The sequence below is a fragment of the Arachis duranensis genome, chromosome 2, assembly GCF_000817695.3.
Source record: "Arachis duranensis cultivar V14167 chromosome 2, aradu.V14167.gnm2.J7QH, whole genome shotgun sequence".
NCBI lineage: Eukaryota > Viridiplantae > Streptophyta > Magnoliopsida > Fabales > Fabaceae > Arachis > Arachis duranensis.
This window is the reverse complement of record NC_029773.3, coordinates 39,173,485-39,190,985: the sequence shown is the minus strand read 5'-3', so window position 1 is coordinate 39,190,985 and position 17,501 is coordinate 39,173,485. Positions and strand designations below refer to the sequence as shown.

The window sequence follows — 17,501 nt, the reverse complement described above, 5'->3', positions numbered from 1 at the left end:
CACTTCCCTTGAAACAGATATTGTCATATATTTCGATCTAAATAAGGTTCTGGAAAAAGACAACGGAGCGATAGATGGACAGCAACTAAAAGATGATGTACATGTTGTATGTAAGAGCTTCGATATGAACAAAAAATCATGGTTTGGAGATGATTTATTAGACCTTCTAGCACGTGAAGTATGTAGATTCATAACAGAGTATTTTTAATCAGGTCAATACGATGTTTCAAGAAAAATTTAATCTGAATAAATCACTAGTAATTGATGATGTGCTGTTATTTGATTTTAAGACTTGGGTTTATGATACGAGTTTTATGGGACAAACTGAGAACTATTATATACTAATTCGTTCAATTACAAAAGCAACAACTAAGAGAATAAAAAAATATTTTGTAAACATGGCTAAATCATTTGTTCGATAGATGCATCAAGAATTGGGTAAGAAAATTGTTAACGATTATAGAAAGCCAAACGTCTTACTATTTACAAGTTGCATTGAAGATTCTCGTTAGTCAATTTGAATCAAATAAGCATCACTTTTTTAGTATTTATTTTAAGACTTATTTTATTTTATTTGTTTGGTTTAGACCCGGTTATAATTTGATCTTATTTTATTTTAGTGAACTCATGAATTAGGATTTAAAATTCAAAAGGTATAAAAATTTCTAAAACTTTATAGCCATCTTTTTTTTTTAATTTTGATAAATGAACATTTTTTTGAATTTTTTGAGAAATTTCGATGAGAATAGAAGAGGTAGAATGATTTTTTGTAACTGTTGTATTAGACAATTAAATTGAAATAGAAGAATTCATTTCTTTAATTTTTCATCTTATGTCAAATTTGGTATCAAACTTCTGTATTTTTCTTATAACCTAGTCCAAAAAAAAAAAAAGAAAAGAAAAAAGAAAAAAGAACGCCGCACTGCGGCTTAGTCTTGTTATTCCCTTCTGTTATATCCTGGTCATTGGTTATCATTCCTTCCATATTTGTTTGTCTCTTATATTGGTCATTGTGTGCCTTGGTTATTTTCCTGTGAAATTTCTTACTATATTTTATTTCTTTTATCTTCGCCATATAAGTTATGGCTTGTGTGTCTTTTTGAACTCTTTCTTTTACGTTCGTTCTAGTTTGCTTACGATTTTGTTTTAAACAAAAAAAAATATTGGATTAGCACAGTATTAAAAAATTTGCGTGTGAACTTATTCAAATGATATTCGATTGATTTTTTTTAAAAAAATTAACATATAAATGATGTATAAAGATTATGTAATTTTGTGGTGGTTAAAAAACCACCACTAAATTAATAATATAACAATAGTTCAATTTTAACCAAGGTTCGGAAAACCGGATCGGTAATCAAACCGTTCTAATTATTAGTTTACTGATTTATTGGTTCAACCGATTTAATCGATGGTTTAACCGAAAAAACTATTTTTAAAATAAAATAATAAATAAATTATAAATAAACATCCTAAAATATAATTATAGTATAATATAAATATTAAAATATTTTTCAAATTTAAAAAACTACATTAAATGTCATCAATCAAATTCATATAATCTTATTAATATACAAACTCAAGTTAAATAGTATAAAAGGAATGGCACCAAAAAATGAGGTAGTTAAGGCTACACAAACTAACAATACTCTCTGTTTGTTGTGGGCAGTGACCTTCATTGCCTTTTCCATTGAAATTCTCACAGGTTCAGCCAATAACTGCAAGTTTCCAATAAAATGTAGTTTAACATCGTATTCATTGATAATGCTTTCATCTTGAAGCAACTCCTCAATCTTTTCTCGCATCAATTCCATCAATGATTGCACCTCTTTGGGCTTTCTTTTGAAGTTATCGATGCTGAATGCATAGACAGTTACATACTTCACTCCTAATTCATAACAATACCTAAGCATGGAAATGAGAGATGAAAATCCAGCCTTATGACCAATCCCTTCAGCCAAGTTACTCTTCTTTGCAAACCTTCGATTCCCATCCATGATAAAAGCAATATGATGTGGCACAGGACCCATAGATAATATGCCGAATATGCATCTCCTAAGACAGCTGGATAAAACTCCAAGCAGGTTGCTTGTAATACCTCCAGTATCTTTGTGCATGGATGTGTTCCGTAATGCAACTCAAAGTGTCTAAGATAAACCTGCCAGAAGAAAACTTTGTTATAAGTTAGCATTAGAAAGAGTTAAAGCAACAGAAGCACATTATCAAGATACAAGCTCAACAGCTAAAGCAATAATAATGTCAAACATAAATACAATACAGAAAATCAGTAAGAAAAAAAAGAAGAAAGAAAAAAGAAGCAGCAACATAAGTTAAATACTACCAACAAATAATCACTCTAAACCCTGAAATTAACAACTATTTCAACAAAAATTAAGAAACATTATACTTAAAAATTAAAAAAACGGTAACAGCAGCATAACAAATCCATTTTAATCAACAATTTTAACAACACAAAATCAATTATTTAATTAATTTCAGATTCAGAAATCACAAATTAGAGTATCAGACATTCAAAACACTAAAACAGACTCAACAATGATGACAATAAATTAAACAGAGCATTAGCAAGGAAGAAGAAGAAGAACATTAGCAACATTATTTGAACAAAAAATTCAGAAATTAAAAGTAAGAAGAAGAACCGAGCATTCAGAAACTAAACAAAGCCATCATTAACCAGAGAAAAATTAAAAGAACCATCAGAGTAACAAAACTTCAAATATTCACAGCAAACTTCAAACCATCAAAGTAACAGATCCAGAACCAAACTTTTAGAGTAACAAAATTTCAAACATTCACAGCAATTAGAAAACAGAGTAACAAAACATTTAGAACCAAACTTCAAGGACCATCAAAACTTCAACAAATTGAAGAAGACTTGAACCAAGACCGAAGCAGACTTGAACAAAAATTGAAGCAGAGTTGAACAAAAATTGAAGCAGACTTGAAGAAAAATCAGAAATGGAGCAAAAATTGAAGAAGACTACCAAAGTGAAGATGAAGAAGAGAAGCCACTAACCTGGATCCGTGCCGAGAAGCCAGCGAAGATGAAGAGTCGAAGAGGAGCTGGGTTAGACGGCAACGCTGAGGAGCTGGGTTAGGCGGAGAGCAACGCGGCTAGGGTTTCTTTCATTTAGAGTTCTCCAGAACATGGATGAATGAATAATTGGGGAAAGAGGGGGGGTTGGGTCACGAGGGATCACTGGATCGGTGGATCCATTTCTTTCTTTTTTTTTACAAATTTAAAAACGGTGCCGTTTTATCCGAACCGGTCGGTTACCAATCCGACCCAACTGACCGGTTCTCGACCAGTTCGCCGGTTTTCCACCGATTTTATTTTGAACAGTTATAAAGGGAAGACCGGACCGCTTGCACCGTCAGTTTCTAGTTGAACCAGTTCGACCGGCCGGCCGGTCCGGTCCGATTTTAACTGCTGCTAAATGCAACAGTTTTGGCACCACAATTTTTTCATTGCATTATCCACCATTAAAGGTAGTTTTTAGTAGCGATTACATCTTTTGCCGCGTTGACCAATGCTAATTTTTTTTGCAGCAATTTTTGATAATTATCGCAAAATTTTCGTCGCTATTTGCCAAAATTTTTGTAATATTATATTAGTAACTGATTATAATGAATAAGTTTAGTTTAATGCACACATAATATTAAACTTGATCAGAAAATCATAATCATTTGATGGGAGAAGAAAGAAAAAAAATGTAATAGATTTAGGACTATTAAACATTTTTCTTAAATATATAGAATTTGTTTGGGTGTCATTAAGTTATTAAAAAATAATTTTTATTTTTAGTATATTTGACAAAATTTTAATAATAAAAATAAAAATATTAAAAAATAAAAAATATTTTTTTAAAATGATCTTTTTTACTTAAAAGAAAAGATACTTTTAATATAATAAATAAATAAAAAATTATTTTTATATTGTCGTATCCAAACATAATTGTTAAATAAAAAAATATTTTTATATGAAACATTCAAATATAAAATTATTTTTATTATTTTAAAATATCTTTAAAAAAATTACTTCAAAAAAGATTTTTCTTAAACCCAAACAAGTTTATTATGGTATAAATTAGACTGAATGTATCAAACTCAAGTACATTATGTATATTCTGAACTAATCCATTTTAGCTAGTTGTTTTCTCTTCCACATTTCAAACATCCATATCACGAAATTAATCTCTTGGTATGACTTGGTTTGACACAACAGCTTTCTTTTCCTTCAATTCTTCGGTAAGATGTTTTATGGAATCAGAAACTTCAGCTCTGTAGACATAGAACTTCACAACAACCAAGAAAAAGATCAAGTTCAAGAAGTTGAGCACTGCAAGAAGTGCATAATAATAATCAAGATGGGAAGCATTCAAGTTGTTCAAAATCCAGCCTTTGTGTTCACTGCTATGTTCCTTGGTGATGTGTGAAACTGTTGAGAGAACAAAAGTGCTAAGGAAATTCCCAATTCCTAAGGATGTCATGGAATAAGAAGTGCCTAAACTCTTCATGCTCTCTGGTGCTTGATCATAAAAAAACTCAATCTTTGCAACCTCTAAAAATGCATCAGCAGTTCCCATAAGCACAAATTGAGGTAGCAATATGAATATGCTTAGTGGAACTTGTCCTCCATTTTGGACCAACCCATGTTCTTTTGCAACACTAAGCCTATACCTTTCAGTTAAAAATGCAATTACCATAATCACAATGTGAATTACCAGTCCAATTCCCATTCTTTGAAGAAGGGTAATTCCTCTTGGATTGTGGGTTAACTTTTGCATAATCTTCACAAAGAAACGGTCATAGATCACAACACATATGAGCATTGAGAGTGTCACAAATGCACCTAAACTTGCTGGGGGGATACTGAAGCTTCTTCCAATGGCTCTATCAAGTGTTGTTCCTTGTTTCACAAAAAGGGTGTTGATTTGAGCAACCATTGTGCTAGGGACAAATGTGGATACTAAGATTGGGATCATTCTAAGCATTTGTTTTGTCTCCTCCACTTGTGTAACAGGGCATAGCATCCATGCATTATGACTTGAACCAGTATTCACACATGCTTTGTTCAGGAACCTGCATAATCCATTTGTCAACATGTTTTCAAATAATAACATCATTTACCCCCTTGAATTTTAACTCAAGTGTATTTTATATATGAAGTGTATATATACCTTAAACAAAAAATTTAACCTTATCAAAAGACGATTATTGATAAAACGATGGAGGACAATAATGTATATATACCTCAATGTTGGAGTTGAGTCAATTCTGACTTTCGCATTCTTTGCATACTCTTCTAAATCAAGCTCATATAGGTCTTTAGGGTCACTAGGAACAATGACATTCCATTTCCTTATAGAAGCCACAATGACCTTGGCCATTCTAGTGAAGGGACTCCCTGAAGGCAATTTGTGTCTATAGAAGGGTGTCCCTGCAAAAAATATCATAATTGATAATGCAAGGCCAAGAGTTGGAAGACCATACCCTAAAGTCCACCCTACATTATCTTGTATATACACAAGGACAGTGTTTGCAAAGAGGGTCCCAATGAAGATGCTGAACATCCACCAATTGAAGAAGGAGAGTTTGTGGCTCTTTTCTTTTGGATCAAAGTCATCAAATTGGTCAGCACCTATGGTGGAAATGTTGGGTTTGGTCCCACCTGTTCCCAATGCTAGAGTGTAAAGTGCACCATAGAATACAGCTAGGTGAAGTGTTGAGGCCTTTTGGCACTTTGTTACATCAGCTTCATGGCATTGAGGTGGTTTTAGGCTCGGAAGGGAAACTGACAATGTCAGTACAGACATACCCTGCTTGCAAATGTGTCAATACACATAAATTAGTTGATTAATAAATTAATTGTTAATTAAACAACATTATCAATTATTTAAGAAGATCCGAATATTTAATAGGCCACCTACCACCTAAAAACATAATGGGCACACTATGACTACGTTTGTTTACAGAGATAGGATACTAAAATAGGGACACAGAGACATAAAATCGTGTTTAATAGAGAAGATATGGACAGAGACAATATGTCCAGAGACACTAAATTATTATATTTTGTGTTCATCCTGATAGAAAGGACACAGAGACACTAACAAATGACACAACTTATTTTTCATTTTTTCTTTCATTATTTTTGTTAATTTTTTATTATTATAATTTTCGTCTCAAATTTTTTAAATGAAAAAAAGAGAATAAACTAGATTTTCATAATTTGTTCTAATTTATCACTAAATAGGATACAAGAACACAATTTTGTGTCTCTGTTTTTTATGTCTTGTTCTCAATGTCTTGTCCTGTACTATTTTCAAAAACAAACGCAGCCTATGTATAATATATATTTGTGTCTTACATGTTTCGTATTCGATACTCGAAGATATTCGTATAGAATAATGTTACACATTTAAGTAATTTTTTTTGTTAATTAAGTCTAACTAAGTTAGCGTAGTTTAATAAAAATTAGTTATAATTAACATTATGATAATACATCATCTTAAACGATTTTTAAAATTATTTTTTATTTATCTTTTTAGGTTTCAATCAAAATTCTTATATTTTGTAATAGAATTTAATAAATAATCAAATACTTAGAATTGAGATAGGCTTTTTATGTTTACAAGAGTTTTCAGTTAAAAAACAAGCAAGAAATGAAGCATTTTCACAATGAAAAACACAAAGGCAGCAAAAGCATAACCTAAAGAAAGCGTGTCCTAAGAAAAAGTAGGGCCAAAACAACACGCACACCTAGAACCTTTCCCAGGCCTGGAGGACCTTCCCCCCCGCTCGATGGATTGGCCTCACGCCCAGCAGCCTTCCATCCACGCCCGGCGGACTCCATGCATGACTCCAGCATGCCCGACGGCCTGTCTCCACGCACATCCGGCGGGCCTGCACCCCTAGAAGTGTAATTTGGGCTTTTCCCAAAATTTTTTTAATTCAAGCTAGTTTAAAAGTAATTACAATTCTCATGATTCAATAATTAAGGCCTAACTTTTATTATTTACATCGTTACAGGCCTTAATCACATCTAAAATGTTGAAGACTCTAAAAAATTAGTTATTAATTCTTTCTAAAAACATAAGAGATTCAGTTGTTAGATTTAATTTGACTTAATGTTTTGAATTTTGAATTTATAAGTTAGTAATTAGTTAGTTTATCCTTTTATTCGAAAGATAAAATCTTTCCAAAAGATAAAATTAGTTTAGTTTGAATTTGAATTCTAAAATTTAGGATATAAATAAATGAACCTTATTTATAGAAAGGGAGATTCATGCTCTTCTGTAATCTCTTTTCATTGTTTTCTTTTTTTTTTTCCATAGGTAATTAATCCTTTGTTAAAGGGTTAGGAGCTCTGTATATATTTTATATGGGTTATTAATCTATATTTATTTTAGGTGAAATTACACAGTTGGTCTCTATATTTTTGGTGAAATTGCAAATTGGTTCTTACATTTTAAAAATTTGTAATTGGGTCCTAAAGATAATTAAAATTTGTAATTTAGTCCCCGCCGTTCAAAAAGTATTTGATTTAACAGAATATTCTCAGAATATTCTCTATTTTGAACATGTGACCTGCACATGTTTGCAATAGGGACCAATTTGTAACTTTAGTGAAAGTATGGAGACCAACCGTGTAATTTAACCATTTGAAAATGACAAAAAATTCCCTAGACTATCTGAATCACCCTATCCCTCCCCAGCTCTCTCACTCTCACTTTCTCACTTTCCAAAATGGCACCCCAACCCCAACGCTCTCTGTCTCTCACCTCGACTCACCATCGTTGTGCCTCTCGCCTCCATCACCACGCCGAATTCACTAATAAATTGAGTTGCTATTTTTGTATTCATTTGCTACTATTTTTTTCTTAGACATTAAATTGTTCGCTTTGAGCATGCTTGGGATTGGAATTGTTCTCTTTCATTTATCATCAGTGTTCAGTATTGGGATTGGAAGAGAAAAAAAGTTGTCGGATGAGAGAGGTGAGATGGAGAAAGGAGGCGAGACCCGACTCGTGAGCATAAATGCGGTGGATCCGGTGTAACGACGGTGAACCGAGGTGAGAGATAGAGAGCCGTGGGGTTCGGGTGTCATTTTAGAAAGTGAGAGTGAGAGAGTTGGGGAGGGAGGGGTAGGTTCAGATAGCTTAGGGAGTTTTTGGTCACTTCAAATGATCAAATTATACAGTTGGTCCCCATATTTTCACTAAAATTATAAATTGGTTCCTGTTGTCAAACATGTGCAGGTCACATGTTCAAAATAGAGAATATTCTGAGAATATTCTGTTAAATCAAACACTTTTTGAACGGCGGAGACTAAATTGCAAATTTTAATTCTCTTTAGGGATCCAATTATAAACTTTTAAAGTGTAGGACTAATTTGCAATTTCACTGAAAATGTAGGGACCAACTATGTAATTTAACCTTTATTTTATTTTGAAGTTGTGTATTGATCTATTTCATGATTGAGTTATTCGTTCTTCATTCGGATTAGTGGTATCAAAAGGTATGCTAATCTATTTTGAATTCTTTTATTATAATTGGAAATTTTGATATTTGAATTAAAGCTTGAAAACTTTTTCATATAACTTTTTAAATTCAGTTAGAAATAGTGGTTCAATTAATTAGTGTGCGACATATACATAATTTCAATTACTCTAATTTTGAATAAGTGACGTATAATTTGAATTAGTACAATTTTTGAAAATTGTGTTTTCTTCTAATATTTAGCTAGACAGGACTAATTTAAATATATGACATATAATTCAAACTAAGGACTACTTTTAAATCTTATTTGAATTTGAAATCAGTTTTTTGTGTTTAATCTCTTGATTAATTAATTAATGACTAATTAATACTTGAAAAACTGAGGAACCAAGGAATTGAAAATCAGTTACTATAGATTTGTCGTGAAAGATCTTTGCAAACTTTAAAATAAGTAAACAAGGTTTGATTTCTCTAAAAGTATAAACATCTCCGAAGTCCTTGACTCTCACTATCACTGCCTTCTGAAATCAACATTCAAGTCTCTGTCCATAAGCATTTTAACCCTCAAAATTCAAAGATTCTTCATTAATCTAGGTTAATTTAATCTAGGATTTTGCTAGGTAGACAACTTTAAAATAAGTAAACAAGGTTTGATTTCTCTAAAAGTATAAGAATCTCTGAAGTTCTTGACTCTCACTATCACTGTCTTCTTAAATCAACATTCAAGTCTCTGTCCGTAGGCATTTTAACCCTCAAGATTCAAAGATTCTTTGTTAATCTAGGTTATTTTAATTTAGGACTTTGTTAGGTAGACAATAATTTTTGTTAACAATAGGCTCTAAAATTGGCCTAATAAAGTAAAAACACACTGCACTTCCAAATTACCTATCTAAATTTTAATATTAGAATAACCATTCGCACACCTGTTGAATTGAACATCTGATATATCCATTGTTCACATTGTTTAATATTTTTATTGTCTACCTATATTTTTTCTTTAATCTAATTAGGTATTTAATCTGATATTACTTGCCTAATCTTTTAATTCTCGTAAAAACGATATTCACTCATCATGATAGTACTTAAATGATTCGGTGTACTTGTGATATTTATAAACTTTAATTTTTACTTATCATATTATTTTAAATTTTATTATTTAACTTGATTGAATTTAGTTTATAAAAAAATTTAGATGTATAATATTACTCATTTATATATATATATATGCATGTTATATGTATGATAATGTCTTTGATTAGTTATGTTTTTCTTCATAATTTAAAGTATAAAATATTAGCACTATGAATTTTATATATGCTTAAATACTATACAACTTGAAAGTATACATATATGTATTATTATCATATTACGTATGTCTCATTTTGAAAATTTTAGTGTTTTTGTATCTATATATATCCCTGTCATATTCACTGTATATATGAAAAAATATAAGAATTTGTTTGAATATTATTAAATCATTAAANAAAATATTTTAATATAAAATATTTAAACATCAAATTATTTTTATTATTTCAAAAAATCTTTTAAAAAAATTCAAATAAAAAATATTTTTTTTTGAGTAGCTCAAAACTTATAAATCGTAAGACTAATTAACATATATAATGATTAAAAGATGGTTCTTTTTCATACCTCCTCTAACTATAAGGGTAAAAATTAACTCTTTTAGTTGACATTATTTAAGATTAAATATGTGTCAATTTAATGTTATATCATCAACAAATAATTAAACTATATTTTAAATACCAGCATTTGCATTTATATATTTTTTCTTATACTTTCACCCAAATACTAATAAGATTTAAAAATATATCTTATGTTATCTTATATTAAAATGTTTTTCTAATTAAGTATAAAAATATTAAAATATCTTTTTCAGTAATATTGAAAAAGGACTAAAGTACTTTTTTTTATACTTTGACATAAAAATAAACTTTTAGGATTAAATTAAAAAAAACTAAAATATCTATTTAAATCAAAATTTGAATTTGACTTTAAAAAGACTAAAATATCCACAGATTATATTTAAGAGGCTAAAATATTCTTTTAATATTAATTTTAAAAAGACTAAAATACTTTTATAGTTCATTTTAAAAGACTAAAAATAGTAAAATAACGTTTTAGTGTTAATGTTAAAAAGACTAAAATACTCTTATAATTAATTTTCAAATATCTAAAAGACTCCTTTAGAATTCAGCATGTTGAATTGTATATATTTAAATATTTAAAAAGAATAAAATGTTCCTATAATTCATTTTTAAAATCAACAAAAAAAACCTTGAGGAATAATTTTAAAATATTAAAATACCTTATATGATTAATTATTATTCTTTGAGATATTAGACACTTAAATTTAATTTGAATTTATAAAGACTAATTGAATTGATTTTACATTAAATTGACAATGTTCAACTTTAAATAATTAATAAATCAAACAAGGTCTATATAAAAAATATGCTATTAAACTAATTAACTACCTATATAAAATACATGTTAAAATACAAAATGTATATTGAATGAGTTAAACATTATATATATTCATGATATATTTATATATATAAATGATGACTAATTTGTAGTATGCAGATATTATTTTTATTAAACAATACCAACTAATAAAAGGAATAACTTTTACCCTTAATATAATTAAGTTATTACAGGATCGGAGAAATCACCCAATTAAAATTATTTGGTTGCTACTGGAGCTTTGCATTTTCTTGTTCAAAGCATTCAAAATTTATGCTGTGTCTCCTAATTAGTAATTACTATGAAGTAATTCAACATGCTTTTTTTTCCCCATTCTTCTTTATTTAGTGACCTGAGTTAGTTATGCAAGTTATAAAGATGGGGATGGATGTTTCTTGTCCCTCTTATTATATATGATTTGTCTAAGTAAAATTTTTTAAAAAATGATTTTTTTTAAAATACGTTATTTAAAGAGGTAAAAACATGTTTTGATCTAAAATTAACTGATACAGTTACACGTCGTTTTAAAATGAAATGATATGAAACTAAAATTGGTATTAAATTAAATTAATTAACTTGTTGGTTCATCGGAATGTTTTTTTTATTTAATTTTAAGTAACCAATAAATATGTTTCCATGACAACTGACCTACAAGTTACGTTTAATTTAATTTTTGGTATGAAAAGAAGACTTTTCTTAAAAAATAATGATATATATACTATTAAGTTATTTAGTCTCTGTAATTTACTAATTTTCTTCAGCAACAAATGCTTTGAAAATCAGAGCATGGCTGAAATGTCAACATTATTAGTCCACTAGTAGCAAACATATGGTATATGAAAGTCAAACCCAAATTTGTGTCCTTATTTTTCATTTATGAATGGAACGACAAGAAGCTATTAAATATAGAAAAAGTATAGGTAACTAATAATATTTTTGAATAATATGTGAACAATGTAAATTAATAGGGTTAAAAGAGTAAATTTAATAAATATCATTAAACTAGGGTGTAGTGTACTATTATATTTAAGGGAAAGTATGAGGAGCCAATGAAATATTTATACAATGTATACAATGGAGGTTTATGAAGTATTAGAAATATAATCATTAGTGTTACATCTTCTCATCAGTTGAAGCTTTTGGGATGAGTGGTATCATGACATGGTATTAAAGTGCTAGATCCGAAAGGTCAAGAGTTCAAAACTTGGTGAACCCAAAAATTAAACTAATTTTTCGAGAAGATGTTTATTATCCCTTGTACTCGGATGGTTACTCTAAATAGTATAGGAAATGTTCATTTCATAACTCAATAGCCATTGTACAAATAGTCCATTGTCTCCCTAGCGGGATCCTATATTTAATTGATGATTGTTCATCTTGTTCAAGATAATCATTATTTACCTAACACTATCCATATATCTATTTATTTACCTAACACTATCCATATATCTATTAAAAAGAGAAAAATGTATATAGTCTTTAATTATGCAAACCCTAAAAGTCAATTTATTAAGCCAGGAGGTTTCGTTAATTTTCTTCTTTTGGTGCTATATATATAATGCATGGTTATCAGAAATTTACAGTTTACTTAATTAGGAAAATTATTTTATTAAATATTTTTTTTATGAGATTTGTTAAATAAAGTTGCTTATATTTTCTTTTTTTCATGTAACACTGGCCTCTTTCAAAATTTATTATAAATTACTTTAGAACGAAAAAGGTACTTCCTCCAGTACTTAAAATAAAGTAAGTACTATATCTAGACAGAGAGAAATAAAAGTCCACCATAAATTGATTAGTTTAGGAGTTGGGAGTTGAAAACCTCGAACATGTCATGGACGAGAGATTAATATGTAGTTATATACTACTGCCTGTTCTTATTTGGCGGCTGGAAAGTCCAATGAACATTTATTACAGAAACAATTGAAGTGTATATATAGTACATGAAGTTAGATAGAGACACAAAGAAATAACGATAAATTAAAGGTTAAGGTTTTTAAATGGAAAAAGTGTAGATGATGAAGTATTTTATTTAATAAATATATTGAAAATTTTAAACTTAATTATAGTCCAAGTCCAACCATCGATGAAAATTTTTCATATTTTACTTTTTAACAGATGCCTTTTTCAAAAAATATTTAAAAAATTATTCCTCGAAAATGCAACGAAAGAAAAAGATATAAAGAGATATATATCTGTTGAATAAAATAAAATAATTCATGCCCTAATCACTATTATTTTTCTTATAATTTTTATTCTTATTATGAACCTAAAAATACGACAAAATTATCAAATTATTAGGAAAAATAATACTCAATAAAACATATATATATAATGAAACTAATTATTCTAAAATTTAAAATAATAATTAGAGACATATGAAGTTATATATTTAATATGATTATTTGTGCAAGAGTTTTTTTTTTTATCTTAAAATTTTTTTAAAGACTTTTCTTTTATTGTGTTTATCTTACGATAAAATCTTTTTTGTTGAATAAAAAAATTAATTTTATATCTTTTGGTTATAAAAATTTAAATTAAAAATAATGAAAAAATAGATGGTTATATCGACAGACAAGATATATATATATATATATATGCAACAAGAGTAAAAAAAGCATATTATTCATCCTTCAAAAAACTAAATCTCTGCAAAGTTATCCATAAATGATAAAGATTTTAAATTATATTAAAAAAATATGTTGGAATGACAACCAAATCCAAATTTTAGTAGATTTGTCAAACGAATTAATATATTTAGATGTAGAAAATACTTTTCCTGTTCCTTTTTCTTTCAAATAGCAACTTTGCCATTGCCATGTGACTGATGAATAGTTTACTATCATAATATGATATTTTAATTTAAAAAATAAATAGAAATGCGAGAGAAAGAAAAGCATGAAAATAACGCATACCAAGAGATAGATGATAGAGGCAACGAGAAAGGTCCAATAGCGACCAAGATGAGCATCGGCAATGTAGGCACCAAATATGGGAGTAATCCAAATGGTGCCAACCCAGTTTGTTACATTATTCGAAGCTGTAACAGTTCCTTGATGAAGCTTCTTTGTCAGATACAATATCAGATTTGATGATATTCCATAATATGCCATCCTTTCGAATATCTCGTATACTGCATATGCATTTACCATTATTCATTAATATATATCTTATTCTTCAATAGTCAACCAAAAATCAATCAATCCAATCTTAGCAATCAATCCAAATATGAGATATAATAATTATGTATTTATTTTTTTTCACTCAAATTTAAAAAAAAAAAAATTTTATGTTATGATATTAAAATTTTTATATCCTAAAAATTTAGAGTTTAATATTTAGTAACCTAAAATAAATATTAGGATAAAACAAATGAAAAAAAATCTATGCTAAAAATTTACAAAAACCAACAAAAAAATTAGTGTAAAAAAATATAATAGAGATATAAATATTTATGTATTTGTTTCTATCCGTTTTTTAGGATAAAACAAATAAAAAAAATCTATGCTAAAAATATAAAAAAATCAACAAAAAAAAGTTTGTATAAAAAAGATATAATAAAAATATAATTATTTATGTATCTCTTTTTTATCAGTTTAATTTTTAGAATAAATAGTGATTTTATGATATTTTATTAATATTTTATTTTTTTAGTATTTTTTATTCTTTCATTTTATGAAAAAATAGAAAAAGTAATAATATTTATTTATATTATTTTAAAAATACAAAAGATTGAAAATGTAAAATAGATTCTAGGTTTTTTGCAATATTATACATATAGCCGCTTATATTGCCCGACCTGCTAATTTTAGTTTGACTGAAAATATTACTATTGACATATTATACTACTGCTATTCTGACAAATTTATAAAATTATATTTAATTAGTCTTTTCCTCTACGTATATTTTCTAAACACGATGAAACATTTCTTTTAACAACAACTTATTAATAACTTAATTATTAGATTGTAAAACATTAAATAAATATTCTTTATGTGATTAAGTATTAAATTATTTTTCAGTATAATTAAACTAAAATTAGCAGGTCCGTCCGGCAATATAAGATATGATGTAACTAATTTATTGCCATATTATTAATAAGATGTGATGTAACGAATTTATATTGTAAAACATTAAATACATGTTCTTTATGTGATTAAGAATTACACCCCTTATCTAGAAAAATATTAAAAAAAAAAGAAATGATATGTTATATCCACATAAAACTGCTATTATATATCACAGTATTATAGTCTAAAAAACTTAGCTTTATAAGTATGAATTACTGTGTAATGATTATATAATGTACTGAAAAATAAAAAATCTCTATATAGTACTAAAGCTGTTTTAGATTCTTCTTTTGTGGCGATCGATCACAACATTAAAGTATATGCAATAATAATTGTTCTCTTTTTTACGTTGATGAGTGCTGTATAATTAGGTAACGGTACTAGAAATAAATAGTTCTACCTAACAACCTATAGCATACCAATAGTCGTCCAATATTATTCAGTTGGAATAAAATCGCTACAACGAACAAATTAATATAAATTATGAGAATATATTTATTGGTACAACAAGTTTGGGGCGCAGCCTAATAATAATAATAATAATAATAATAATAATAATGGTAAGCTTAATCAAAATAAGAAGTATATCTTACATTTTAATTAAGAAGTTTTGGATTTAAATCATAAAAAAATTATATTTATGAATATATGTAATAAACATTTTAAGAAAAATAAAATTTATAAACCAAATCATTCTGAATTCCACATTTTATAAAGAAGGGCCTAGAAAAGCAGTCATAGACTCGTAGTACAAGAATAGTAAAAATATCTTTAATTTGGCCTCTTTCTGTGGATAATTTTGGGTGTGGATCGAAACTGTTCAGCCGGATGTATAAATTTGATTAGGTAATGTTAGTGAAAAATATGGTAAGTGACAACTGACAAGTTTCTTTGTCTTACTTCTCACATGTTTTTAATTGTTTATAATTAAAGATAATAAATTAGGTTATTTTAAAGTAAAAGATTATAAAAAATTATCACAAAATTATTTATTTCAAAATTATTTATCATATCAATAATTATATATTTAATAGAATCATTATATAAATTTAAGTTACTATATCAGTATATATGCTAATCGATAATTAATTCTAAAATAGTATAATTAAAATATATTTAAAATATTAAAAAATATTAAAATAATAAAATTTTAGAAATATTTTAAAAAATATTTAAAAAATTTTAAGGACAAAATTACAATTTATCCTCATAAAAAAAATAGTTACATCATATCTTATTGATATCAATATTTTAGTGGATACAATGTATTTCTTTTGTATAAATTAAGCTAAGAGACAATTCAAGTTTCTTCTTTTTTTATATAAAATTATTAATTATTAATTACAATTGTTTAAAATTGATTAGTTAAAAATTTTTTACCTATACTTTTCTTTTTACATATTATAAGTTTTGACACTAAAAGAACAAGAAGTATACCACACATCTCTTTATGTGTTAATACTAGGCTTCAAATGATTGTAGTGAATTTACCTATGTTTATGTCATGGGTAAATGTCTGTAGACTAAGAATTTTCGGCTCCTCCTCAAAAATGTTCTAGCTGAATCTTTTGTATAAACAAATTATGTATATGTATGGCGCGAAGCAAACATATTTGACCAAGATTACAGAACTCAAGGAGAAGAAAACCTTTATTATCGAAGAGATTTGTTATTTTTAAATATAATTATTTATGTATTTTGATGAGTTTAAAATTTTTGAAAATTAATTTTATCATATAATATTATTATTTTTATAGCTAAATATTTAGAGTTTAATCTTGTTATTTTCAAAAAAAAAATTAACACAAAATAATTTAAAAAGGAAAAGACCTATATATACTTTCGTGTACGATTTGATAGTTTTTTTTTTTTATACTCACTGTTTACTCTATAATATACACTGTTCCTGTTGAAACATTTAACTTTTAAAAAAAAAGTCCATATATTATATAAAAATAATGGAACAGAGAGAGAGAGATATATAGAGAGAGAGAGAGTTACCGACAACAAAAGAGCAAGCTTTCCAGCGACCCCTTTTGGATTTGAGAACAGGGTTTCCTTTAAGATCTACACTACCATCTTGTGTATACTCACTACTACTACTCATCACTACTCTACCCTCTTCCATATTAACACTCATGAACTTGCTTGATTATATCAAAAGAGAAAGAAAAGAAGGAAGCAGTAACATACAGAAGCTAGCTAGTGTTTGTTTCGTACGCAAAGACGAGTATTGTATTTGCCCCTTTAGCACTTAGAATCCAACCTTTAATTTATATATATATAAAGGATCTTGCATTCTAGATGCTTTTGTTGCTCTCTACCGGGGCCCATACGGTTATTTATATAAAAGTTAGGATATACTTATGCTTATGTACTGAAATCAATTACCGAACTTTATTATTAACATAAAATATAAATTAA

General features: G+C 27.7%; 2 protein-coding genes across 3 annotated transcripts; both read right to left on the bottom strand.

Moving 5' to 3' along the window:
- Positions 1-1,546: 1,546 nt before the first annotated feature.
- On the bottom strand, positions 1,547-3,217 carry LOC107474352 (dehydrodolichyl diphosphate synthase CPT3-like). The gene is made up of 2 exons (XM_016093972.3): positions 3,038-3,217; positions 1,547-2,158 (listed from the first exon to the last, which is right to left on the bottom strand). The coding sequence occupies exon 2, from the start codon at positions 2,115-2,117 to the stop codon at positions 1,554-1,556; it is 564 nt and encodes a 187-aa protein (XP_015949458.1). The 5' UTR covers positions 2,118-2,158; positions 3,038-3,217; the 3' UTR covers positions 1,547-1,553.
- An 871-nt stretch (positions 3,218-4,088) lies between these two features.
- LOC107474342 (protein NRT1/ PTR FAMILY 5.2-like) lies at positions 4,089-17,310 on the bottom strand. Of its 2 annotated transcripts, none has more exons than XM_052257012.1 (4): positions 17,079-17,310; positions 13,923-14,140; positions 5,275-5,843; positions 4,089-5,103 (listed from the first exon to the last, which is right to left on the bottom strand). In XM_052257012.1, exons 1-4 carry the CDS (start codon positions 17,215-17,217, stop codon positions 4,212-4,214), a joined length of 1,818 nt encoding a protein of 605 aa, XP_052112972.1. In that variant the 5' UTR covers positions 17,218-17,310; the 3' UTR covers positions 4,089-4,211. The 2 variants fall into 2 exon arrangements, with proteins under 2 accessions (XP_052112972.1, XP_015949454.1); XM_016093968.3 differs by having other exon boundaries at positions 5,275-5,840.
- Positions 17,311-17,501: the final 191 nt, after the last annotated feature.